The sequence below is a fragment of the Cinclus cinclus genome, chromosome 1 (assembly GCF_963662255.1).
Source record: "Cinclus cinclus chromosome 1, bCinCin1.1, whole genome shotgun sequence".
NCBI lineage: Eukaryota > Metazoa > Chordata > Aves > Passeriformes > Cinclidae > Cinclus > Cinclus cinclus.
In genome coordinates, this window is record NC_085046.1 from 108,818,038 (window position 1) to 108,845,130 (window position 27,093).

General features: G+C 39.8%; 1 protein-coding gene across 2 annotated transcripts; it reads left to right on the plus strand.

Moving 5' to 3' along the window:
• The first annotated feature begins 15,015 nt into the window (after positions 1-15,015).
• Positions 15,016-26,594, plus strand: RNF138 (ring finger protein 138). 2 transcript variants are annotated; one of them, XM_062488718.1, is made up of 7 exons: positions 15,016-15,340; positions 16,231-16,396; positions 17,872-17,987; positions 20,826-20,891; positions 21,399-21,504; positions 22,303-22,410; positions 23,746-26,594. In XM_062488718.1, exons 1-7 carry the CDS (start codon positions 15,228-15,230, stop codon positions 23,812-23,814), a joined length of 744 nt encoding a protein of 247 aa, XP_062344702.1. In that variant the 5' UTR covers positions 15,016-15,227; the 3' UTR covers positions 23,815-26,594. The 2 variants fall into 2 exon arrangements, with proteins under 2 accessions (XP_062344702.1, XP_062344693.1); XM_062488709.1 differs by having other exon boundaries at positions 15,018-15,340; positions 20,823-20,891.
• The last annotated feature ends 499 nt before the right edge of the window (positions 26,595-27,093 follow it).

The window sequence follows — 27,093 nt, forward strand, 5'->3', positions numbered from 1 at the left end:
TTTGCAGAGTAGGTACAGAGAAAAATGGAACGTTCACACAAACATGCATTCTTGCATGGAGGAAAATAATTTACTCATTGCAAATAATTTCTACTTCAAATTGATCAGGAAAGCAGCGAGTGCTACCGGTCAGGCAATACTACATGGCAAAACAACAGACAAATCTAGAAAGCTAAACCAGCAGAAATGGGTTACTAACTTGCAAAGAAACATGGGTCGGGGAAAGAACAGACGGATGAAGAAAGCTGGACTTGGAAGGACAATACTGCAAGGAAAAAGCATTGTACCCAAATCTCAGTTAGATGAGGATGACTGAGAAATTCTCTGCTGGTGAGTGAAGGACAGGCAGGAGGGAAGGTCCTCCTGACTGCAGTGGGGTGGTCAATGGATCTGTGTGAGACCCACAGCTACAGATAGGATCAGAGCTTGAGGCAAATGCAAGGAATAGGCAAATCAAAATACCAAAGGAAGTTTCAAAAGTTTTACTATATGTTGATACCAAAAAGTTAATTTTGGACACTGTTTCACCACTTTGCTGTGAAAGAAGTGATTTCATAAATTAACAAAAGGATTTTACACCTTCTCTTAAAATCCTACATAGCTTATCTTTTCGGCCATCTTTTCTTATTCACAAGGGCTTTCCCTGGAGGAACTACAGTTTCTCAAGGTATAAGCAGAAGCTAGAAATTACACTATGATGTTTTGAAAACAGCTTCATGTCAACACATGCTTTCACCAGGCACCATGTGTCTACTTCAATTGACCTTACCCAATTACTTAATTGTATGACTCACTCGAACAAAGGTTAAGATATTAAGGTTTTAGAAAGTTATACCAAATAATATAATTGTCAGGGATTACTTTCTCATATAATAGTGTAATTAAAATCAGGTAAATAGATGAAGGGTCATTATGTAAATAAGCTCACTGAAATTAAAATTCACTTTTCAAGGCAACAGCATTGCTGCCTGACATACGTGCATGCTGTAATGTCTCCTTTTTGGGAGTAGGAAATCCCTGCCTCTTTCTGACTTTCATAAATGACAGGAAACTCATGAGGAAATGCTCTACAATCTTAGCATTTTCAACTAGGACAAGGGAACAAAGAGGAAAGGCAACGTGGTACGCTCTTCTCAGGACGATAAACAAACATCCCTTGTTGTGCTTCAACATGTATCCTCAACTGTAAAACCATTACTTCTGTGTGGGTGGGAAAATGCCCTGTGCTTTAACAGCAGTGTTCATTATAGGCATGCTCAGGTTATGCCAGCAGAATGTTTCTTGGATCCTCTGCTTGGGAAACATTGCCCTATTTCTCATCCCCTTCGATTATCCCCTTGCCTTGCTTGTTGTTGTGTGGATTATATGTGGGCACAGGTTATCTGATGTATGCTATGCCTTGGATAAGAAAAAAAATTAGTCTAGTTGCACTACCAGAGTTTCTTTCACTTGCTCTGCTTTTAAAAGCAGTGAACCAAATGCAATAAATAGCCTGTTTTTTACTTTATACTGTTGTTTTTTTCCATCAGAAGTCATTTGGCTTCGTTGATAGCAGAGCTACCAGGGAAGTGCAAGCTGCTTCTCCTCCCTGCTGCCAGGTTGTGTTCAGCCACTAGTTAAACTTACAGAAGTATAGCACACATTTTTTTTTTCCCCTGGATATATGAGATTGCACTTGACATTTTAGGATCTGCTTTCTCTGAATGGGTACAATTTATCCTGGAATGCAGATTATGCTGTGCAGTCTACATTGCCATTGTGATTTATCCCTTCATCTCTGCTTCCAGCATCTGCAAATACAGTCACGTGGTGGTTGTATATTTGTTTCCACAACGTCCATAAAAATATTACCTATTTTAAGTTCAGGTATGTATGTTTCTGATGCTACTTTGTAAGATCTGCCATACAGCATTTCTTGTTTCCCAAGAAATATAAATTAACATTTATATTAGTTTGAAGGCCATGAAAGACTAAGTTAAATACCCTATAGAAGTATATTACATCAGCACAGTTACAAAACCCAATTATAAATGAAATTCATCAGAGTACAGCCTGAATTGAGCTTGCCAAGTCCTGTTTCTAAAACCAAATTAGTGAGCATCAATATACTTCTATTGATGGTACTTCATCTTTTACATTTTTTAACTGATGGGCCCAAACATGTTTGAGTTCAGCATTGGAGGAGGGCTTCCATTGCATGCTCAGAATTATTAACAGTTATTAACAGCAAGACAGAAAACTCTTCAGCCAGTTCATCTGGGGTTATTGTATGAAAGTTCTCTCTTCCTTCCTTTTAGAATATTTATTTCTTTTTAGAATTTTTATTAATGCAGTTTAAAACTTGAATTTCCATTTTGACCTAGCAAATTATCCAGTACCCTGATCAGATGTAAATACATCCTTTTGCTCCTTACCACATACTGTAATTAACATTAGCACCCTCCTATCAATCTAGAACCAAATCTTACCTTCAGTTTTACGTTCTTTTGGTTCTACTTTACATTTCCTTCTGTTGTCCCTCCTTTTACTAGGCTTGAATTTTCTTTGGATTTGTGTGGTAATTTTTATTGACATATTTACGTTTGCTGTCTACTTCTAACTATTGTCTTTCCTTCCTTTTCCAGAAAAGGTTTTAAATAAAATTGTTCATTTTAATATTTAAAGTACTGCTTAACGCCATGTAATGAAGTCTTCTGATATGCATCTAATTTTCATTAGTATTGTTAATTTTCTCCTCAAATACATTCTCAGTTTTTCTTAACTATTTTTTTTTCTAGGCAGCTTAAAATCAGGCATGTGTAGAATTTATTTGTATGTGTGTATCCTCAGTAAATGCAAACACTTCTGTAAATTCCTACTCAGCTGTAAACACATGTGCACATGTAAGAGAGCTTGGCTGAGTCTGTACTCCCCGTGACCTCATTTGATGTAGTTGGTTGTGAGCACTGTGTCTTCAGGCTACCACAGTCCTCCAGCCTGGTGCTCATTCCAGCCCTTCCCACCACAATCAGGTTTCCATGCCTGCCATTTAATTAATGCCACACATTTCCATGTGTGAATATTTATTGGGTACTGGAAAAATATCATCAGTAATCCCTGAAATCTCTAATGCAGTATTACCACTGTCTTAATGAAATCTCCTTTCTTCACTTCAACAGTGACAATGCCATGTCTTTTTCACGTATTATTGACAGGCACTTAAGGGCTTATTAGCTGTGCATTTTAGTGTTGGTTTATTGGTCTGTTTTGTTCGGTTGTTTTTTTGTTTTTGTTAAAAAAAAGCTCTTTACTTTTAACCTTCCTGATTTGATGCTTTCCATACATTATTAATTCTTACATTAAGTCAGATTTTAAATGTGTCTGTGATTTACCAGAAGAAAAACCCTACAGATTTAGTCCCTGATTGATTTTTTTAATAATCTTTGCACTTAATAATCTTAGAGTGGCTAATGACCTTTTATCACATTAGATTATTAATGCAGTCATATGCAAAGAAATTGAATTTGGGTGTAATTCAAATCTAAATCTTAACCAAGTGACACCAAACGTAATGCACTAATAGACAAAATTAGAGTCCAGACAGTGACATGGTAATACTATTTCCTCATGATTTATTGGATACTAAAGGAAACCAGTAGCTGTCAGAGGAAATTCATTGATTTGATTCTAACTGACAAGATTTCACATGTGCTGAAACATACTTTCTTGCAGTTTCTATAACAATGCACGCTGCTATCCTGGTTTTTGTGGGTTTTACCTAAGATGACATACAATTCTTCTTAGATCTGCATTTATTATTCATCGGGGGGTAGCATAGGAGCAAATAGCAAGCACAGGAAATATTCCTGTCCTTCTGCTGTCATTACATGTTTGATTTATCAAGTTAATAACACAACTGTAAAGGCTGTTTTATATGAGATAATAATCACTGCAGAGTTCGGGCCCAGAAAATGTTGATAACTTCTCCAAAACCAAATCTGTGATGGAAATATCCAAGAAAATAACTTTGACAGGAGATTACTAGTTTTGCTGCAGGCCAGATGCAAACGGAAAGATAACTGAATGTGTTGATGCTTTCATCTTGGAGGTGCCAAGTCAACTGCATTTCCAATTTTATTTCTTACTCAAAAGTGGGTTGTACTTGAATTTGCTTCTGTAAAAATATCAACCTGTGGAAAATACATTGGATACTGGAAAATATATTCATAAATTGCCAGATATTAATTTTTTATGATTCTATATATCAATTTTCTCAATAATAAAGAAAAAAATTCTGTCATTATAAAAAATACACTGCCCAAAAGATATTGCAACCTATTGCAACTGTGTTTAATAGAGCAGATGCAATGTTTAGCCAAAGAGAAGAACCTAGACAGATCCCAGAACACTTATATGCATTACTGAATGTATCATATATTTCCCAGTACCTGCAGAAATAGGTAGAGCACTGCCTTTTTAGTTTGAGTGTTCACATGCCTGAGGACACCTAGAAGGAATCTGCTTTTCTTTTTCTTCATCACAGGAAAAACCAAAGCAGCAGTTGCTTTGGTAGATTGCTTTGACAGCTGCATTAAGGTCACGGTGTGATGTTTGTAAAACTCCTTCTGTGATTTTTGTTTGGTTTCAGCACCCATTTCCACTGTTGGCAGAGAAGCTTCATGCACAGGGATGAATGATGAGAGAGAATATGACAAGAAAAATCATAGCTTTGTTTCCATACTCAGCACTCCTTGAGCACCTTAACTTCCACTAAAATTAACCTACATTTGTGTCTATTAGCCAACACAAGGACATGTCTCATATCTTCTGTTGCCCTATCTTGTCATTTGCCACAGACATCCCCATCACAGCTATCATCAGAATACTGGCTAAAGAAATAACAGGCTGAAAACAGAAAACAATTAGAATCCTTCATAAGGTTTACAAATAGAGAAAAACAAATTTCTCTGAAATATCTGTTGTTATTGTTTGTAACATTTAGCCATTAAATCTTGACCTATTTTCTTTGACAGAGGTAGTTGGTGGTCTGTCATGCTGGCACAAAAAATGTGGGTCACAGCTGCCCACACCTGAAAAAACCCCATCTCTAGTGCTAATGGAAATGTGTTTTAAAAAGTAATCAATGACTGAATCATCAGCTTTGAGATAATCTACCTCTGCCTACCACCATCTTAAATGCCTTGTCAGTTATATCTGTGCTTGACAGTCACTCCCTTTCCAAGCCTGTCACTTGGCACAGGCTTCCTTCTGCTGATCATGGTAGGCAGCAGTGTCACTTAAGCCAACGTTCAGGAATAATTCTGGGGGGAGAAAAATGAGGAAAAAGAATGTAAGGTTTCCTTGCATGTTTCTGAGCTCCTTTGTTTCCAGGATCACTCCCTGGCCTCAGAAGCTTAGTCAGCTTTGCAGTGCTCCTTCCCAACAGTGATCCAGCCAGCAGTTGTGCCTTTTCTGCTGTTCATCTGGCGGGGCTTGTTTTCACTACTTATGCCAGGTCACAGATTATGGAATATTAGGTGCTCCTGATCTGAGACACACAAATATATGCATGTATGCATGTCTAAAAGTGCAACTGTTTAGAGCAGCCTCAGTATCTCCTAGATGAGCTAATACATTAGCTTTTGTTGGATTTGGGAAGTGCTAGGCAGACTCTGGCTAGAGACTCATAACAATTATGTGGAGGCTAGGCAGGAAGAGAAAAAACTGTAAGGCTTTAGCACGGTTCAGAGTCAATATCCTGAGATACTCCGGGCTTTATTTAACCTATCTGTACTGTGTTAAGTTTTGTTTGTTTATTTGTTTTACATGTTTAGGTGAGGTCTGAACATACAAAGTGATAAATTGGGTTAAGAGTGGAGGGGTTTTTGTGGTTGAACCTGACATTTTTGCAAATAGTTTTTATAGCCAAGTGAAGAAATCACTGGCTGACAGTAAAAGACCATTTGCATATAATGTATGAGTGCAGTTGTTCTTTGCCAATCCTTCTATCTTTTATATCAGTTCTTTTTCCTGCTAGTGACAGTTTTAGAGGGAGGGTGAACAAACTGGCAAAGGGTAATCTGATTTTATATTCTGTTACATTATAAGGGGAAAGCTCTCAGACAGCATTTGTGAACCTTGTACAGGGTTATTTATAGAAGATTCATCTGTTCCTCAGGGAAACAAAGAAACCTTTTCAACCCTGTCTAAAGTACAGGAATGATCTAAGCTAAAACCTGCCTGAGGGCAAACAGTGTATAACAACTCAGAGTTTATCCTTGGACAGGGAGCATGTTTGGTCTGTGCTGTACCCTGTTTGCACCTTGTGCAATCATTTATACTTCCATTAAATAACTGCAAAACACCACCTTTTGTCTAACTTAGGCTTTGATTGCATTTTATATAGCTCCGTGGAGCTATAGATGATGGTGGCTTCCAAAGAAGAGATTACATCTGAAATCCTCCTATAGATCGATCAAAGGCTGTTAAGTATGTTAGAAATGCTGTTGCAGAGTGCTCTGACGAGCTTGGCAGGTTGTTTTACAGTGGTTTGAGATTTCCCTTCAGTATCCAACCCCACTCTCTGCCGGAGCTGCCTTCTACATAGCCGAGCTGGCCGGAGCAGTGTGGACTCCTGCCTTAGCAGTTCTGGTGCAAAGATTAGCATTTGAGCAACTGGGAAAACAGGCGGATTCACTCTAAAATCGCCAACTGAGAAGTATCTGAGGAAAAGTCTTTGATACACTGAAAGTTGCAGTCTGGTACAACAGCTTCTTCTAACTCTTCCAAAGCCAAAGGGGTTGTCAGTGAGTCAGTCAGTGTGCATCCTTTCTTTTGTCCTTCCATGCAGCCCTAGGCTGTTATATTGAGCTTCAGATCCCTATCTCGACATGATGGAAAGCAGTAAGCAAGTCTAAAGGAAGGCCTTTTCCTCTGCCATTAGCACCAGGAGTTCTCAATAGTGCTCAGACATTTAAAGGGCAGCAATGTTTATTCTACATCTCTGCAAGAAAATTCACCAAAGCTTATCTGTCATATCTGACAAATTTGACAAAAGCTGAAAAAAAGGTTTCAAAAGCAGCTACAGTGACCACTAATTCAATCTGCTGTTATTCCTAAATACTCCCAGAGGCAGGTTTGCCTTTCCCCAAGCCAGATCCTAGATGCCAAAACCAAGGAACTGCTTGCCAGGAAACAGCCTAACGCTTCCCCTGCAACTGCTTCCTAAAACCCAGTGTAACTCTCCATCTCCTGACTTCATCATGTGTTGGAGAAATTGACTTGTCTCAAAAACCTTGATAGTTTATGGCATCATAGAATATCCTGAGTTTAAAGGACCCACAGGATCATGGAATCCAGCTCCTGGCCCTGCACAGGACAACCCCAAAATGGTTGTATTTTATAGTACCAGCATGAAGTATTCTTCTGTTTCTAGGCTCAGGAAGACATTCAGTAAGCAATTTGTGGGCATATTTGTGACATTGTCCAGCAGCAGCACTACAAAAATGAAATAATCTTTGCTGTGATGTCAGGTCTTAAAATCACTGACTGTAGGCTTTCCCTGACCCATGGGGAATGAGTTCCTCACTTCGGTTCTCAGTGAATTCTCACACTCATTGTGCATTTTGGTGCTACCAGGAGGCCCAGTTTGTGTGTTTTCAGAGCTCTGCTTCATGCAAGCAGGGCTGCAGGACCAATTAGCACAATCTTAACATATCCTTCACGTTACACCACGGATGTCATGTGGTGCAAGATGTTTATTCTTTTTAATACACCCTCCCTGATTGAAAGCCTATTTTAAAGCTTTTGGGTTTGTTTCTTTCTATGTATAGATTCTGTCATTTCTGTGTTTCTGCAGGTTTAATGGCATGGATGTGTCCTTACTGCTGCACTTATCTTCCTTCTGAAGGAATTCCAGCCACTCATATTGCCAAGACAGAAAGTACATACTGAAACTGAACAGAATGCAAAACATGAGTTTGCAGCCTTGAACACTAACTGCTAAATAATTCCAAAGATGTATCCATGCATGAGAACTAACACTATTGAGATCCCTTTTTAACAACAGGTATAAATAGAAATTCTACCAGCATAATGATAGAAGAATAAGTTTTCGCAATTCATCAAGCTCATACCTGAAAGAATTCTAAAACATTCTGCCAGTGCCATGGCAAATATTAAGCTCAGACCTAAATCTACAGGAGCTGAATCTTCTTGACCCACTACACTGGTTTTGGCTGGATAAAGGACATAAAAAATATGTCATGATTCATCATGCTTCATCAGAAGTATTATACTTCACTGTTATATGGAGGCCCTGAGTTCACGGAAATCAGACAGCCAGTAGCAGCAGCAATATTAAACCCCAGTTATCCTTAATGAATCTGTAAGAAAGTTGGGCTGAAGATACACTGAGGTCAGAATCAGGCCCTCACATTGGAATATCTTTTGCTTTTAGCACAGCTGGTCTAGGTTTTCATCACAAAAAACAAGCCAGATGTGATCTGGGAGGGTCCACCTCCCCAAAATAAATTCTTTTCCCTTTTGCCTTTCAGATTTAATTAAAAAACATTAAGAACCGAAAAAATGGACAAATAAATTCACCACAAACTAATAATTATTTCACCCAATTTGACTTCACTTTTATAAGCTGAATGTTATTATTATATAACATATTAGTGTAATACTGACCCAGAAATAAAATGCTTGAGGAACTGAGCCACTAGTCAAAGGAGAAAAGGAGATTCTTCCCTAGGTATAGCTACACTATTGTAATAAGGTTTGAACTAGAATATATTGAGTAATGATTTAGCATGAATGAATCATGGAATAAAACATAACACTGCTTAGGTATGTCTGAGTAAAATAAGGCTTCATTTAAGAACTTCTATATAGATATGTACAAAACTACGGACCCATACAGGAGCTTGGACTTGCTATAACAAGGTAGACCTCAGTGTTGAAGACATTTTAAAACCACTTTTAAATTTGTTATCCCAACACAGTAAATTCAATTTGGTGGAAGAATTCTCTGTTGATTTTGTTCTGTTTTGTTTTAGTTGGACTTGTTTCTGTTTCATGTAATTCAACATGAATAATTTACTAATATTTTTAAATTGTAATACTGAAATGGTACTTAAGATGGATGCTATTTTTTGTGTATGATTACGAAACAATACATTTTACTGGCATTTAGTAGTTGGATAGAATTTAGCTCCACACGACCTGTTTCTAAAAACAGCCATATTTTGAAAAGTTGACAAATTTTGCTGTTTTTCTTGGGAGAGAATTATGTTTACTTTCAAATAAAACTCCTTGAAAATATTCTCCTAAGAATTTGTTCTTCAGAAATAGTTTTTAATTATAAATATTGACAGCTCTTCTTATGAATATATAGTATATAGAAAGAATATATATTAAAAAATATGTGTGGTATGTCAAAATCAAATTCTTTATTCCTTTCATTCTCTTTCAGAGCAGGATATGTTAGAGAATTAAATTGTATAGCCATTCTAAAATGACTCAGGTCTTGAAATAAAATGGCCTTTTGTTTTTTCCATTAATGATAAGGAGCAATTTTGATATCATAATTGAAATGTTTTTATTTATTAAAGTCCCTATACTCTTTGCTGTGGAAATTCCTAAATGACATGTTATTCAGGTTGCTGAAGAAGGATTTATCTCCTTATCAGTTACTGTTCTTATGCTCAGAAAAACTTGAATATTTGTCCACACACATTATAAAATTGCACTGACCTGAAAAGTTGTCTCCACCATGCAACAAGACCATGCTCTGTACTGAAAAATGAGTAGGAGTCATCTGCTAAGAGGTGTCAATACTCAATGAGCACTCCTGAGAATTGATAGTTTGGTCACGCCTGTTCCAAGAATATCACAGCAATTAAATTATGCTTTTAGAAAATGCCTGTAGTGGTAGTGATCAGTATTTTCATCTGTTCTTCTCTAAGGTCATGGATAACCATAACATAAGTTGAGTGCTTTTCTGGATCGATATCCTGACATGCTGGCACAGTTCTGTGCAGCATCCATTAGCAAGGCTGACCTCTTGCCAGCACAGCATACATCAGGTGCCTGTTACACACCCATGCTGCAGTCTGGCACGGCAAAGAAGGATTCTAATGATGTCTGGCCAAGGAAATCTCAATACCTCTTTTATGGTTTGTAGTACCAAAAATGTATCAGTTATTCAGCATCCACTAAAAACATACTACTTATTATTCCGAGATCCTCTTTTCCTTATTGCCCATGCAAAGTCGATGAGGGCGAGTTAATGGGCCATGTCTTAGGCACCACAGATCAGAAGGGACAGCAGTAGTAATGTACATAAGCATATTATTTTACTGAATTTGCACATTAAACTGATTAATTCTAGCAACCATTGCTGGTAGGAAATAACAGAGAAAGTATATTAATTAATTTGTTTTGACAGCAGAGGACAAATGTACCTATATTTTTTCCCCTTACCCATCTCTCATACACAAGCAGGTATGCACACAATATTTAAAATTTTAGCACTCCTATCACTGGGAGTGCTGGTTGGACCACTGAAAATGTGTACTAAGTCTTATGAGGGATACAACAAACAGTTACTTACAGCCAAGTCAAAGAGTATTGTTCAGTGACTTGCCTGATTTTAAATCCAGCAAGTGCTATTTCTACTGCCCATACTCAGATTTGTGTAGCATTTCCTGTGTATTCTTGTCTGGGTGATGAAGTTATAATTTCAAAACTGCTTATGTGGTCTTATATAGGAGTCTGTTATAGTGGGAGGGTTAACTTTTTTTCCTAAGTTTTGATAACTTCACATAAATGGCTTCATTCTGAAGGTCCGTGGAGGCTGCAAGGTCTTACTGTGACTCTGTTTGTAGGTTTGAGGTCAGCAGGGTGTAGACTTGGATCTTGACAAACATTATTTGCCATGGCATTTTAGATGCTGACTCACATCTCACAGAAGAGGTGTTTTAAAGAGGTTATGGCCTCAAGGACCTGTAGACAAATCAACCAGCACTCCCATGTCCCACAGTGGGTGGGATGGGGGGGAACACACTGTTCCCTTTAACACTGCAGTTTAGTTTTCACCACTTTAACCATGATCACATAAGAGACAGAACCCCAAGTAAATTAAAGGAAACATTCACACAGAGTGTATACAGTTTGCACCTTTATAAGAGTTAATGCTTTAATGTGTACAGGATACAGGTACAGTGGCTTTTGCAGCAGCCTCTCCTAATTGCTTGCAGCTCCATTCCAGGAGCAGGCCAATCTTGTATATATTGAGGATGACAATGCAATGCTGGAGGTAGATGACAAAGAGCAGCATTTCAGCTGCAACAGGACCAGACAAACTGGAACAAATCCCCTCTCAAAACAGCATTGGGTGTATTACTTACTGCCACGGCTGCATGTAAGTTATTTACAGTGCAAGATGAGACTTAAAATAAGCAAAGTTGGTTAAATGAAAGCAGTTTTGAAAGGATAGCAAGAAGTGAACATTCTATTTGTAATAAGAAAAAATTGAACCCTGTTCAAGAGAATGGAATCTTTTAACTATTCTTACTGTGTAAGTTTAAAAAAGCATGCCCATTTTTTTACATGTACAGTACAGTATAACATAGTATCTTTCAAAGATGCACTTGATCTGTAAAAAAAATAAAATTCATGTTCATTCACTGAAGCATATACACTTATTAAAGCAGCTTTACTTAAATGGTAACATATTAACAAGGAAACTGCCCCATAGACTTAAGGTTTTGGACTTAAGTTTTCACTGTTGAGATTTCATTTCACAAACACATTTTATCACAAGGAAGAAAAAGTTGTAAGGGCCATTGGTTTAATTTCATCTAAAAAGTCTGATTTAAATTGCTCTCCTTCCAATAAATGTGTTTCATAAAGTTCAGCTGCCTGATTTCTCTTTACATGTTGTTTATGTGAATGGCAAAAGTACATAAGATTTACAAGGCTGGTACCATGCTCTATATTGCTCCATGGTGCACCAGTTGTCAGCTCCAAGGTCACAGCTTTATTAAAGGATCAAGATTTACAATAACGTTAACAAGAGCATGAATGCCTTTACAGACACCTTCCTGTAGTTTACTTCTCTGAAGTCACCTGTGCAATTTCTCCCCCTGCCAAAGCTACTAATCAATAAATACTGTGGTCTCCTGAACAAAGTTCAAATGGATATATCATGTTGCTTTAGTAATAAATCTTTGCTTTTGTTTAACACCGGCCTTCAAAAGACATAATGTTCTTTACATGCAGTAATTAAACTTTCTAACAGCCTTATTTGGTGATTAAAACCTGCTCTCTTTTTAAAGATTGAGAAACTCAGGCATAAGGCCATGTTTTGCTGAAATCATACAAGAAGAGTAAAAGACTTGGAAGCCCATGTCTGCCAGCCTTCTGTGCGCTGAGGCTGAAAGCCATGCTGCCTGTACCCCAATGGTAGTTGTGTAGCATCTGAACTGAGACTCCTATAATTTGTCCTTTTCATGTACTGTCATGGCCTGGCTAGGGTGTCCCTGAAGCTGATACACAGCTGTGGTTCACCCTCACTAGCACAAGCACATACAAGAAGCACTCTGCAAGCTACTTGCCACTTAAAGTGTAGCTGTGTCTTCTTCTGGCTGTCCTGCAGTGCTGATGAGGTTACTGCCACCAATTGCTGTTAATCACCCACTCAGATCGACTGAGTGGCTTCCTGCTTCATTTCATGGAAAATAATCACTTTAAACAGTAGGGGGTTTTGCCAGCCTATGAACAGCCCAGATAACCCTTAGAAACAATGATAGAGCAGGATAGCAGTAAACCCCTGAGCTAGCACCGCCAGGGTTACCAGAGGACAAGTTACCACAACACCTCAAATCCCAGGCCTGTCTTCCCTTGGGAGCTCCCTGCCCAAGAAGTTCTGCCTTTTCCACCAGATTTTCTCCCAACTTGAAGCATGGGCAGCAAATATCCCAGCCTAGGCAACTTAATTCACTTTGGACCAAAGTCTTTGGAAGCACTTCCCTTCAGCGTTTAAGAACTCTTGATACTTAAAGGCATGCAAATTTTGTCTCCATGTGATCTAAAAAGAAGGTATTCAGGGCGGTGTTTGGCTTTTGTTCTGCTGTATCTGCTCTTCCTTAGGAAGATAGTAACATTAATAGGCCATTGTGACAGATACTGAACAAGAACACAAGAGTCCTCCACAGAGTCACAGGATGGTTCATCTCTCACCTTCACCTGAAAAGAGACCTTAGCTTCAGCTTCACTCCCTACAGTTCTCTCTCCCCTCCAAACCACGAACTCGAACTCAGATGATGTCATGGGCATCGCTTCTTGCTGTTGACAATCAGCAGGTACAAGAAGCAGCTCTGATGGATGTCTAAAGCATTTAGGCTTCCATTTGGTTTTGAAATGCTGGAGTCTGAAAGCATATGTGAACCACAGCTCTTAATGTTTTATATTCTCTCTTTCCCGAAAGTCTAACCCCCGGACAGAGAGAGACACGGGGGTCTCCCTACCTAGAGATGTCCTCTGAACATCTATGGTACAGACAGCTGCAGTCAAGGAGACAGGGGACACCAAGATGAAGGATCCATTTTCTCTCGGTCCTTGCACTGGAACATGTTGCCCACAGAAGTTGTGGATGCTCTAATCCTGGAAGTGTTCAGGTTTTGATGGAGCTCTGAGCAACCTGGACTAGTGAAAGATGTCCCTGTCCAGGGCAGAGCAGATGGAACTAGATGATCTTTAATGTCTCTTCCAACCCAAATAATTTTATAATCTCTGAGCAAAAAAGACCAAGCCTAGTCTGAATCTTGGATTTATTATGATTACAACATTCACAGATTAATACAAGTAATACACTCTCTACAAATCTATTTCTTTTTTAAGCATTTTCAACATTTCAGTTTTTGTATGCCAAGAGTCATGTCCAGATGAGGTCAGTGCTTGACGTGCTTAACAGGTCCAAAGTCTTCTCTGTAAGTCTATTGGCATCACTATATAGCTAGACTGATATTCTTTAAAGTCTTTTTTTTTTTTTCTGGAAGAAAAGCGCAGTCATACTATTGAATTAAGATTTTGTTGTTGTTTTGGCTTTTTGTCAGGATCATTCAGGAGGCTGAAAACCAGCCCCAACTCTCAGTAATGCCACTAAAACTACTCCACAAAATCACCGCTAGTGCCAGAATTCCAGCATCAGTTAGGTTGGAGAAGACCTCTGTGATCATCCAACCTATGATGGAACACCACCATGTCAGCTATAGCACAACATTAAGTGCCAAGTCCCGGCTTTTGTTAAACATCCCCAGGAATGCTGATACCATCGCCTCCCTGGGAAGCTCATTCCGATGTTTAATCGTCCTGAAGAAATTCCTCCTGACGTCCAAGCTAAACCTCCTGACACAGCTTGAGGCTAATTCCTCTCGTCTTGTCACTCGTTCCCCGAGAGAAGAGGCCGATCCCCACCTGGCTACACCCTCCTTTCAGATGGAGAGCGATAAACTCATCCCTGAGCGTCCTTTTCTCCAAGATAAACAACCCCAGCCCCCTCAGTCGCTGCTCACTTGTGCTCCAGACCCCTCAGCAGCTCTGCCGCCCTTCTCTGGACTAGCTCCAGCACCTCAGCGTCCTTCCTGCACTGAGGGGCCCAGAACTGAACACAGGACTCGGGGTGCGGCCTGACGGGCACCGAGCACAGAGGGCCTGGACGATTCTATCTAGAAACAGCCCGAGCAGAGCCGCCGTGCACTTCTGCCAGCGCCGCTGCTGCGCGCAAGGGCGGCGGGGCGGGCGCAGCGCGGTGGGCGGAGCGGGGAAGCCTCACGGACAGGGCGGAGCGGGGGCCGTGTCGTAGCCACCACGCCGGGCCGGGAGGCGATCGCCATGGAAACCCCGGCCCCGCCCCTGCCCCCCCGGGTGCCGCCGGGAGCGCGGCCGGAGCTGCCGGGTCCCTCCTCCCCGGGCAGCGCCAGGTAGAGCGCGGGGCGGGGGCCGCCCCGGGCCGGGCGGGAGGAGCCGCGAGAGGCGGCAGGCGGGGCGCAGGCCGGGCTGGTTCCGCCGCCCCGCCGCAGCCCGGCCCGGATCCCACCCGGCGCCGGTGCCCCCGGCCGTCCGCTCTCGGACCCTCGGCAGCGCCCCCCGGGAGCGAAGCGGGGCCGGGCCTCTCTTCAGCCGGCCAGGGCGGGGCTTGTTCGTCGTCCCCGATCCCGGCGGAGAGGCCCTTACGTGTTGCCATGGCCGAGGGGGCCGCCGCGGCCCCGGCGTGCTTCAGCGAGGATGATTTTTACTGCCCGGTGTGCCAAGAGGTGTTCAAAACGCCCGTGAGGACCGCCAACTGCCAGCACGTGTGGGTATCCCGACCCCCCGCCCCTTCCCAAGCCTTTTCCTCGCCTCCTCCGGCTCTCTGCCTTGTGCTCCTCGCCCCCCCCCCCCCGCCCCCCCTCCCGGCGCACGGACTCTCGGCCTGGAGCCGCTGGCGGTGAGGATGCGAGCCGGTGCTGCCCCAGCCTCCCCTCGCCTCTTTCCTTTGTAGCCGACGAGGAGCGATCATTTAGGAGAAGCACCCCACCTCCCCGGGTGTCTGATCGGCGGTGGGGGAGTTTTGCTGTGCTGTCTGAGCTAACTCACAGTTTTTAACTTCATGGTTTTCCCCGTTCCTTTTCGAACAAGGACGGTAGTGTGAGTTGTTCGCTCTATTCGGTTCACCTATTCAGCATTTTTTTTTCCAGAGGGACGTTTGATTACAACGTGCTACTTTATAGATAAAAGCAAAATAGCTTTGGCAGCTGATGCGTAAGGAAAGAGAGCTGCAAAAGCTGGTGAGCTGAGGTCTCTGGAAACGCGTGCTGAATGAAGCTTTGTAGTGGTTTTGGCTCTGCTTAAGGACAATAAACAGGAGTTACACTGATAAGATTGTCCAAAATCACGTGCTTGCTGCACCATTTAATATCTCATTAGTGATCAATCTGGTGTGCAGCTGGGTAATACTAGTCAATAAGTAAGGAAAGTGCACCTAGAGTGCATTGCCAAGCTCCCCAGTTTTCCATATACTTCTTTGTAAGCACCGTTATCTCATATTTATTTTAAATGTCAAACTTAGTTTTCAGTAAACTTTTATTCTGATAACTATTTTTTTCTTTTTTTTTTTTACTAACGATTATCCAGCTCTCTTCAAGGACAAAGTTTTTAAGTCTGTATATTTTGCTAACCTGTGTTTGTGGTAACTTTTCAATTTAGGTTTTGCAGGAAGTGCTTCTTGACAGCTATAAGAGAAAGTGGAACACATTGTCCTCTCTGCCGGGGGAGCGTGACTAAAAAAGAAAGAACATATCCCAAAAGGGCTCTAGATGTTGAAAACAGTATGAAGAAAGCTTCTGGGGGCTGTAGATGCTGTGAGAAGCAGGTAGAGTAAAACTTCAAAGAAAGTTGAATAATTTTTTCATGTTTTTGTCCAGACACGCTTTACTGTGTGTCATTCCCGTTTTGGAGTTGAAGAGCCTATAGCAGTTTGAACTTAGCTATGTATGGCTTGTGCATATACTTGCCGTGCAGTGCCTGTTAGCTGTACCTAAGAGGTGTAAACTGAAAGAGCATCTTGAATTGTCAATAAAGGCATTTTAAGTGGAGTGCCAGTTTGTCCCTAAAAAGATGGAAGAAAATAGATATAGCTATAAAACTGGCAAAAGGAAAGTTAAGGAGTTGAACCTGAAAATTGTAGATACATGGAAAACCTCAGAAATTCTCAGTGTGGAAATCCAACTGCTTTGAGCTGCCATAAAATTTAGTTTGAAACAAAAAGAATGTGATTGATTAGTTGCAGTGCCCACATGATCAATTGTATGTAATTTCCTCCTTCCCCATCAGTCCTTTTACATTCCTTTCATTTCCTTTCTAACGGGTTCATTATTTTTGGAACACTGGGTGATATCTTGACCCTCACTGAAACCAAGAGTAATGTCTCTTTTGATATAAACAGATGCAGGATTTCAGCCACACTTTTCGTTTATAACAAAATGCATCAAATCCAGGTAGTCTTTATGTTGGTTTAATTTCACTTGGGACTTATGCCAATGTGAAGATCAGCACTAATGGAATCCTCAGCTGCTTGCATTGTTCCACATGATTCATTGGGATGACAAGTGGGGAGCAAGAAACTGATAGCAAGTTGGTAAACTGGAAGGAAGAACCAAACAGAATAATGAATGGAATTTAGGTATAGGCATGTGAGATAGGATCTTGTTCAGCCTCTGGACCTGTGAGCACCTTCTGACAGTGCTGTTGGACCTGAAATTCAGATTTAAGGCATGTCCAATGCAGCTGTCTTCTGACAAATGTAAGCAACTCATTCTCTTAGTTTGAATTAAAGGTCAGTACGCCTTAAGTTGGTGATCATTCACCTATTTCTTTCCCTCCCCTGCCAACGAGTGAAGGAACACACAAATGCAAAAAGAAAATGTTCCTCTGCATGAGGTAACAACAGGCAGAGAAGACTGAAGGAGCAGTGGTGCTTATCCCATCCTCACAGCCACTCTCTGTTAGAGCTCATCACCTATTGACCCTGGACCTGGGAGGTGTAGTTCCAGTGACTTTGTTTCAGTTAAACGGTGTTTACTTGCATCTTTCATCTCTGAGAGAGATCTCAGGTGTCCAGCAGTTTGAGTGGCAGTGTTCTCCAGTCTCTGAGGAGAGAGGAATTTATGTCCTTTTGGTGAAGAAAGTGTTCATGCTCAGGAGGGTGACACAAGTTCTGATTTCTGCTGCAGATGAGGTCTAAATAATTCCTGTATGCATTGTTTTCTGTTGGCAGAGTTATCTCTTCCTTCTATCTATCCCTGGATTGTTTAGTATGATTTTAATGATTTGGCATTTTATTTTCAGGTTAGATTTTCATGGATGAGACAGCATTATAAAACGTGTAAGAAGTATCAGGATGAATATGGTGTTCCTTCAATTATTCCAAACTTACAGATTTCCCAAGATGCAACAGGGAACAGGTAATCAGGGTGTTCTGTGGGTAACAGTGCATCTTCTTTCCCTGCCCCCTCACCCCATGGAAAATATTTTTTTCCAGGGCATTCCTTCGTTTTCCATTAATTATTATCCATATTTTGTGCTTCAAAATATGAATTTTTCCAGGCCTTTTCTCTACTCTTAGCAGACAGAAGAAAACCTTTCTACATGATGGCTTTGAAATGTCTTCTAGAGACTCTCCTAAAAAATATTTAATGTTTGTAGCTTGCTTTCCTTGCCTTGACAGCATTTGAACAGCTTACTTTGTAACATATTTCATAATATTTACCTCTGGAGAAGTTCCTGTCTATTTTTATTCCCCCTCCCCTTTCCTAAGTTTGTTTTAGTGGGTATCCTGTTTCAAAACATTACTGTGCAAACTTTTGCTTTCTGATTGAATCTATTTTTAACAGATCTCTCATGAAATATATAAGGAACTCCAGCATGTTAAACACCATAAAGTCAAATGACACTTGCTATTTGTTTTCAGGCAGTAAAGCTAACCCTTTTTTTTCATATATTCTCACTGATGGTAGGGGGTTTGGGGATTTTTGGTTATTTTTGACAAGCTTTTTATATGTTCATTTCACAGAGCTTTATTATTTTTATATCTATCTCCTTTTTTTTGCTATTGATTTTCTGCTTTTAGCAGTCTGAACTCCCCTGTGTTTGGTTTTCAACCCATCAGTCTATTGAAAGTTGAAGCTGTTACTGGAGTTAGCTGCAGCAATGTTTCACCAAAGTGACTGCATATTCTGATACCACTATTTATGCAGTTTGCCACAGTAGAATACCTGTGATTATAATATTACAGAAGTATTAAAAGAAATTACCATTAGCATATTTGTGACTGTAAATATGCATGGTCTTAGCATGTCTGTACAGTTTCTTCTGGCTTAGCTAGAGGTACATATGTGGTCAAATTTACTTTCTCAAATGCTCTTCTACTTTACTCTTCCTTTAGGAAAAATGTTTTTGTGCTCAGCAGAAAAAACCTTACCTTGCAAGTTGCAAGTTATTTGTGTGACTACATGGCAGTTAAAGGTCTATTTACACCTTCCTAAATCCTAAAAACCTTAGTGCTACCTGTCTTACATTCATATAATTCTTAATGGTTTTTGGGCTACTTGGCTGTCACCTCCATTGTCGGTCTTGTTGACTCGATGTTTGTTTTATATACCATTTTCCTGTAAAATTGTGTAGTATCCCACGAGGCATCAGCATGGTAATTATCCAGACATGTCCCAGTTGACTGGAAATTAGCAAATGTAATGCCCATATACAAGAAGGATCAGAAAGATGATCCAGGGAACTATGGACCTGTCAGATCTTGGTGTATTGGGGAAGGTCATGGAGCAGATCATCCTGAGTGCACTCATGTAGTGTGTGCAGGACTACCTGGGTATCAGGCCCAGCCAACACGGGTTTACAAAAGTCAGGTCCTGGTCTCCTTCTATGACAAAGTGATCAACTTAGTAGATGAGAGAATGACTATGGATGCTGTGTATCTAGACTTTAGGAAAATATTTGACACCATCCCACTGTACTCTTCTGGAGAAGTTGGCAGCCTATGGCTTGGACAGGTGTGCTCTTTGCTGGGTGAAAAAACTGTCTGGATGGCCAGTCCCAGAGAGGTGGTGAATGTAGGTTCATCCAGTGGTATGTTCCCCAGGGTTCAGCTTGGGGCCACTCCTGTTTAACACCTTTATTGATGACTTGGATGAGGGGGTTGAGTGCTCCCTCCAGGAGTTTGCCATGACACCAAGTTGGGTGGGAGTGTTGATCTGCTGGAGGGCAGGGAGGTTCTGCAGAGGGATCTAGACAGGCTGAATCAATGGACTGAGGCCAAGGGTTCAACAAGGCCAGGTGCTGGGTCCTGCACTTTAAAATGGTGCTGGGTCACAACAACCCCAGGCAGTGCCACAGGCTGGGGGAAGAGTGGCTGGAAAGTGACTCAGAGGAAAAGGACCTGGGGGTGCTGGTTGACAGAGGCTGAGCCATGATCCTTCCGTGTGCCCAGGTGGCTGAGAAGAGCAGTGGCATCCTGGCCTGCATCAGGAGTAGTGTGTCCAGCAGGACCAGGGCAGTGACTGTCCTGCTGTACACAGCACCAGTCAGGCCACACCTTGAATCCTCTGTTCAGTTCTGGGCCCCTGAATCCAGGAAGGACATTGAGGTGCAGGAGCAAGTTCAGGGAAGGACACTGGAACTGGTGAAGGGTGTGGAGCACAAGTCATGTGGTGGGCAGCTGAGGGAACTGGGATTTTTTTATCCTGGAGAAAAGGAGGATCAGGGGACACCTCATTGCTGCAGTTACCTGAGAGGAGGTTGTAGTGGAGTGAGGGTCAGTTTCTTCTGCCATGCCTTGAAGTGAAAGAATGAGGTGAAATGACCTTAAGTTGCACCAGGGGAGGTTCCGATTAGATAGTGGAAACTGTTTTTTTACTGGGATCATGGTCAGGCATGGGAACCACTTGCCCAGGGTGGTAGTGGAGTCACCATCTCTGGAGGTATTCAAGTGGTGTCTGGATGTGGCACCTGGGGATATGATTTAGGGGTAATTATGGTGGTGCTGGGTTGGCAGTTGGACCGATGATCTTGAAGGTTTCTTCAGCCTTGGTGATTCTGTAAATACTTAGACATACCTTGAGCCAAAGGAAAAGTTGTGAGGGTTAGGATACGTGCCATTGTATGTTGCCTTGAAATTCATGGGACTTCATGCATATTCCCCCCCACCTTTGTTACTGTTAAACTTATAAAATGTTGATAGTTGAGTAAAATAATCTAAAATTTTGTTGTTTTTTTTCCTTCATTTAAAGTAGCAGGAGTGATGCAATATCTGATACTGGCGAGATGGCTAATAATCAAATACTTCAAGGAGAATCAAGGTAGGTTGCTTACTTTCCTATAGTTGTTATTAAAATAGATTCTGATAGTCACAGTGCAAACTTCTGCTAATGCAAAAACTAAAACATAAAAAATCCACACAAAAAAACCAGGAGCTGTATTTATAGAATCCTATAACTTCTTGTACACTTGTATCTATTTGTTGGAATTTGGGTATTTTTGTACTTTCCCAAAAGATTTGTACTAAAAGGTGTTACAAGAAGGCAAATCCAGGGTGTAGCTGCAATGGGAACAAAAGAAGCCCAAGTCTCAGAAGAGTGCATTTAGACATACCAATTGTAAATGTACTTCAAAATTGCAATTTGGTAGTAGAGCTGGAGTAGGACTCCTTTACATCTGCTAATATGTCAGTGGGGTTGCGTTTTGGTTTTTTGTTTTTTTATTTTTTTGTTATCAAAGCAAGGGAAAACAAGGCTTCCTTTGTATGCTTTCTTAACACTGCTTCTGAAACTCTTTTCTGTTTAATACTGTTGTATTTCTGTTTACAGTGGACACCCAACCTTCAAATGCCCCCTGTGTCAGGAAGCCAATTTTACCAGACAGCGCTTGCTGGATCACTGTAATAATAGACATCTTTATCAGATCGTTCCTGTGGTAAGTAGAGTTGCTTATGTGTGTTTCTTAAGCTACTTTCATTGTAATTATGTGGACAATTTTAAATGTGCAGTTGCTACTCTGTATCTGTAACAATCTCTGTGGTTTGAGAAAGACAGACAATGCACTTCATGCAGTGCATTTAAATTGGGGGTTGACTTTGATGTGAAAAGGTTTCATGTCCAGCCTGCTGGTTCTAAGGCATTTCTGACTTAGCTGTCTCATTTATCTTGATGTGAAACAGGCTCAGTTTTTGAGCCTGATGCTTAGCTCTTCTTTATTTAGTAGTTCAGGTCTGTTTCTATAGAATCCTATTTGTAATGTAGCTACTGTTTCATGTGAAACTGACAGTTACTTGAAATGTAATTCAAGATAACCAGAGAGTCTGAATGAGAAAAAACTGGTTTTCTATTATTTTCATTTGTATAGGGTGTGTTCTTTTTTCTTTTGGCTTACCTGATAATCTCAATTGTATCAAAAATCTCCTAAACAATAAGTAGGATGCAGTAGTCACTTTCTTTTCTAAATTAACTTAGACAGATATGATAATCTTCTAGGAGAAACGCTTTAGAAATCAACCAATTTGAAATGTAGTTTTTGCATGTTTTACAATTGAGGAAAAGCACACTTAGCAGTAGGATTTGATTTTAATTAAATGATTGTTAATGTCTTACTATATTTTGGTAGTGGATGAGTAATAGACTAGTTATTCCTGTAGAACATGTCTTTAATGCTTTCTGTATTGCCAATAACTTTTTTTTTTTCATTCTGTCTCTCCCCTTCCCCCTCCAAATTCAGATCTGTCCTATTTGTGTATCTCTTCCTTGGGCAGATACTAACCAGGTTACTAGAAATCTTGTCAGCCATCTAAATCTAAGACACCGGTTTGACTACGGAGAATTTGTGGTAAGGTTTTTCTTTACTGATGTGGAGGAATAAATGGTAACTTTTTCCCTAAAAATCAAAATGCAAAATAAAAGTTTTGTACCTAACATATGCTAACATCTGTTCTTAAACTTCATTACCAACATGGAATACTACTGGGAATAGGTGTTGTCCATAGTTAAACTGCTCTGAGCTGATGAGCTAAGTCTGTCTTAGTGTTCTCAGTCTGAACTATTTATTGCTGTTACTTTGCTTATTAGAACAGTTTATTACTGCTGTGTCTGGGGGAGATAAAATAGATGCTACTCTGTTTTATGGACATTATCGACCTTTTAATGCAGAAACTGAAATTACATTCTCCGGACTCAATGTGCAGCTTGACTAGCTGGTATTGCTGCTACAGCTGCTCTTCTTGTGTGTTGTGAGAGAGACTGAAGAAGAGTTGTCACTTAATCAGTGTTTACATTCCCTCTTTTCAGGCTCTCTTTAAGTAAATGACCTTGAAGTAAATGCAGAACTACATACACGGATGTAATCAGTGGCTGATTCATGAGTCAAGCCAACCATTTGGGTTCTGCTTGTGGGATCAGGGAGTTGGAGAGTTTGGGGCTTTTTCTACAGAGTTTGACAGTTTTTAGAGTGTGCAATGGGTGTAGTATTTGAGACACAGGCAACCTCACTGCATCAGGAAGGCAAAGATGATGCATCTTGTCCTTTGAGTTGGGTGAGCTGTGATAAAGGCCTGAAGAGCTAAGGTTTGATAGATGGGATTGGTCTCTTCACCATGAGTGCATGTTTGATCTCCTAAAACTGGTGATGGGAATTCTGATTTGGGGATATTGGCTGGAATTGCATTTAAAAGATTCTTTACTCCGGCATGTTAAGAACCTGGAGGATATCTCTGCAAAAAGTAGCAGACTTTTGTGTTCTGTGTTTGCTTTCTCATTTTAAGCAGTGTATTCTCAACAATCTATGATTACTGTTGTCTGGGGATCCCATTTTGATTTTATTAATGGAGGATGTTATGGCTGGTTAGAAGCCCTGTTAAAAGAATTGCATGACACAGTCAGCTTTCCTGAGCTGGCTGTTTTGTAATGTAATTGAGCCAGGGAGAGAAGATGGACCCTTCTGCTTAATGAGCCTTGTCCCACTCAACTGATTCTTCTGTCTCATGTGTCTCTTGGTACTTGGTCCAATAAAAGATTCTGTGCAATGTTGACAATCATTTAGTAGCATGAAGAGTCTTTGTCTAGGTGCCATTTCTTATGTAAAAACATAGCAGATGAATGATTAAACTAATGACTATGTTACATCTTGAGTATTTGCCCATTTTGATTATGTTTTCATTTTGTTTAGAATCTTCAGCTTGATGAAGAAGCCCAATACCAAAATGCAGTTCAAGAATCCTGTCATGTGAACTTTTAAAGTAGAGTCCCCTTCACCTTCATACTGATTATCTGAGAGAAAAGTTACTTTATTCTGTTGGCGATTCAAGGGGTATATTAATAAAAATGTTCAGTACCCACTTTTCGGGCTAAACTTCTTTTCACACTCATAAGGACTTGTGATAAATGATTTTTCTGAATCTCAAGCTTGACGTACTGACTGAATTCTGCCCCTGTGGAATTAGGGACATTTTTTGAACTTCTTGCTCTTGTCTTGATTTTCTCTAACTTTTACTACTCTGTTAATTACATGTTCATATGATTAATATAGGATGTTTAAATTCACCAAAACCAACTTTGAAAGTATCTTTAGAAAGACATGGAATGATGCTCTGTTGCACTGTTTGGTTTCTTCAAGTTCAGCTGTCTTCTAAGGTATCTTATGAGATGATAATTTATTTTTTTTCCTCTTTCTGCCAAGGACAGGTATTTGTCCTGCCAAGAACTAATTTTATTTTGATGTTGTGATTTGTTTTTTTACTATTGCTATGGGACTGAAAATAACAACAGCTTAAAATATTAAAGTATTTCTTTTCTATAGATCAACAATGCAGAGCAGGGTTTTTTTTCACCTTTCATTGAGAAAGAATGACGCCATTACCTAGGAATAACTAAATCTATTTTTTCCTCTTTGGGAATAACTAAAATAGGATGCTTGCTTACTAATGTGATGAGTGAGGAGTGTTCTCTGTACTCCCAACTCCTAAGGAAGATTACGTGTTTTCTGAGCAATTCAACATGACATGCAAAAGCTGTACTTTTTTGGCCTATGCCTGTGACCAGATTTTGCTGGAGCTTTTTAAGAACTTCTGGTTTTGCATTTGGAATTGAAGTTTTAGTCTGTCCTGTCTTTCATGGAAGGTTGTGTAGCTAAAGTTCACACCTATGTAACATCCTTTATTTTCGTAAAGCTGTTTAAAATTTGTCCATCTCCTGCATACAAAGGCTTCAAAAAGCAGATGAGAAGAAAAACTTACTCTAAAATAGTTACTGACGTATTTTAAGAGTTTCTGTTCTATATTTCCATCTTCCCAGCAAAAACACTGTTAAAATTGGAGAAAACAGTAGTAATGCAATTTTGAATTTAAATGGAAAATCAGTTCGTAAAAACTTCAGTATCTTTTATATAATACTGAAAGGGAGAAGGGGAAAGAAGGCTGCACAGCTTGTATTTTGGAGCTTTAAATAGTGTTCTGGACATACACCTGTTAGGACTGACTGCATTCTGTGTTTTCATCACCCATTGTCAAGCTGTTGTTATTAATGAGCATTGCATATGTGGTGGAAAACATCCCCAGTACTTTTCTTAGTCTAGATGGTGATTTATGTGTAGTAATATCAGTTGTGCAGTCAAAGTACAGTCTGCTTTTTGTGCCCTGCTTCCCTGTTCCTCTCCAAACAGAGGTTTTGATTATTCTTTAAATGCTGAGATACTTCATATTCCAAAACTGGTAAGGTTGAAATGCCTCATTTTACAATGTAATGTGTTTCAGAACTGAAAGTTCTAATTTATTGAGTGTTAGAACTAATTCACTATACATTTAAACTTGATTTTTCTATCTTGATTTTTTTTATGAGTGTAAAACATTACTGAAGGCATTGCTGGCTAAAATTCGAAGAAAGTTGCCTATTTCAGAAATAGCTGTCTATTAAAAAAAAACCAAAAAAACTTACCTGAAGCTTATATCCTTTTTATATTTTTTTTTTTTTTTTGCATTTTGTTACTGTCTCACTACAGTATTTTGACAGCAGACCACACTTGGAACTTGTATTTCTGTTTGCCTATCTGGCCCTATACACGTCTGTGTATTCTCACTTGTCTGTCAGCTCTAGCGCTTGTGCGACCACGTACTGATTTGGAGTGGTTCACTGAGCCAATAGAAAAAATTTAGATTTTTACTTTTGCTCTGTAAAGCCAACTATGAAACAGTGCCCTTATACAGAAAAGAATGTCAAGGTACCTGATGCTGAAGTTTTACCTTTTTAAAATGAAAACCCATACTATGGTGATTTATTACTGCATACATTTCCTAAGGAGTTTGCCAGTTACATGTAAGTTTAGTTAACTTTTTTTAGATTCAAAAAATGTTTATATGATCTGGCAATAAATGCCTACAGCCAATACAGATTCTGAAAACCTCATGGACACTGGAACTGGTTATTTGTATTACTTGAATATATCTTGGGAATTGCAAGTGAAATGGCATCTATTTTAAAACTCTGGGAAACAACTTTTTCTATAGCAATAATTAGTTGTCACTTGATGCATAGTTGCTGAGCATTTTAGTCATGTTTAAATGTTAAGAGACTTGAATACACATTTTAAAGTAACAAATGTGTATTAATGCAATACAAAAGGACCTTTCAAAGTGTTTATTCTCTTTATTTGAAATCTGTATTGGCAGGTGCTGCCTTGCTTAAGACTTTGTACTTTTAATATTAAGAGATTGCAGCCAATACATTCACTAGGTAAGCATTTAATGAAAATTAAACTATTTGAATATGTTGCTGTTGGTCATGATCTTTCTCACTGAAACTCAGACATGCACAAAAAGCTGTGTATTTGTGATGGGTTTTTTATGTTGCCCAAAACATGAAGTCTTTACTAGAAGATTGCTTCTTAACAATGTTTTCATGTTTACGTTATATTATGTATGGTTTCAATATGTTATGTTTTAATTGTACCTTCTGGTTTTTTTCCTATTATTTTATTTTCTATTTGTCTTTTTGTTGCATAATAAAGATGATCAGTTCCCTTGGTGCTACTTCTTCCTTTTCAAATGTTTTCTGAAACTTAAGTGTGTGATCAGTTGTGTATCTTTGAGTTATTGGAACGGTGTGTATGCTGCTGGAATGATGAGATGTGACTGGTGATGCATCTGTGAGCTGACAAATTACCTTATATCATACCTTGGGTATTTCCAGCAAGCAGAAAAAAATTATTGGTTGACCTAAATCTGCTTTGTACATATTTTCTCACTTCCATGTTTGCTTGTTGTTGTCCAGCGTAATGTTAATAGAGAAATAACATCCTAAAAGGAGATGGACAGAGGTATGTAACACTTGGGGTCATTTACAAACCTTGTTATTTAAAGGTAGCTTTTCTGAGAAGATTTAATGCTTTCCTGAAGAAAGAATTGCCAGTAAATTTGGGCTGGTTGCAAGTTTTAACCAGCAAGGTGGCAGCTAGATAATTTATACTTCTGACCTTTGTTCTTGCACTGGAAAAAACTTTGGTTATTTCTTGTGCTTCTGCATT

Coding starts and splice junctions, on each gene's coding strand:
- RNF138 (XM_062488709.1), top strand. CDS start 15,228: ATGGCCGAGGGGGCCGCCGCGGCCCCGGCGTGCTTCAGCGAGGATGAT. Junction 15,341..16,230: donor ACCGCCAACTGCCAGCACGT/GTGGGTATCCCG, acceptor TTTTCAATTTAG/GTTTTGCAGGAAGTGCTTCT. Junction 22,411..23,745: donor TTGACTACGGAGAATTTGTG/GTAAGGTTTTTC, acceptor CATTTTGTTTAG/AATCTTCAGCTTGATGAAGA.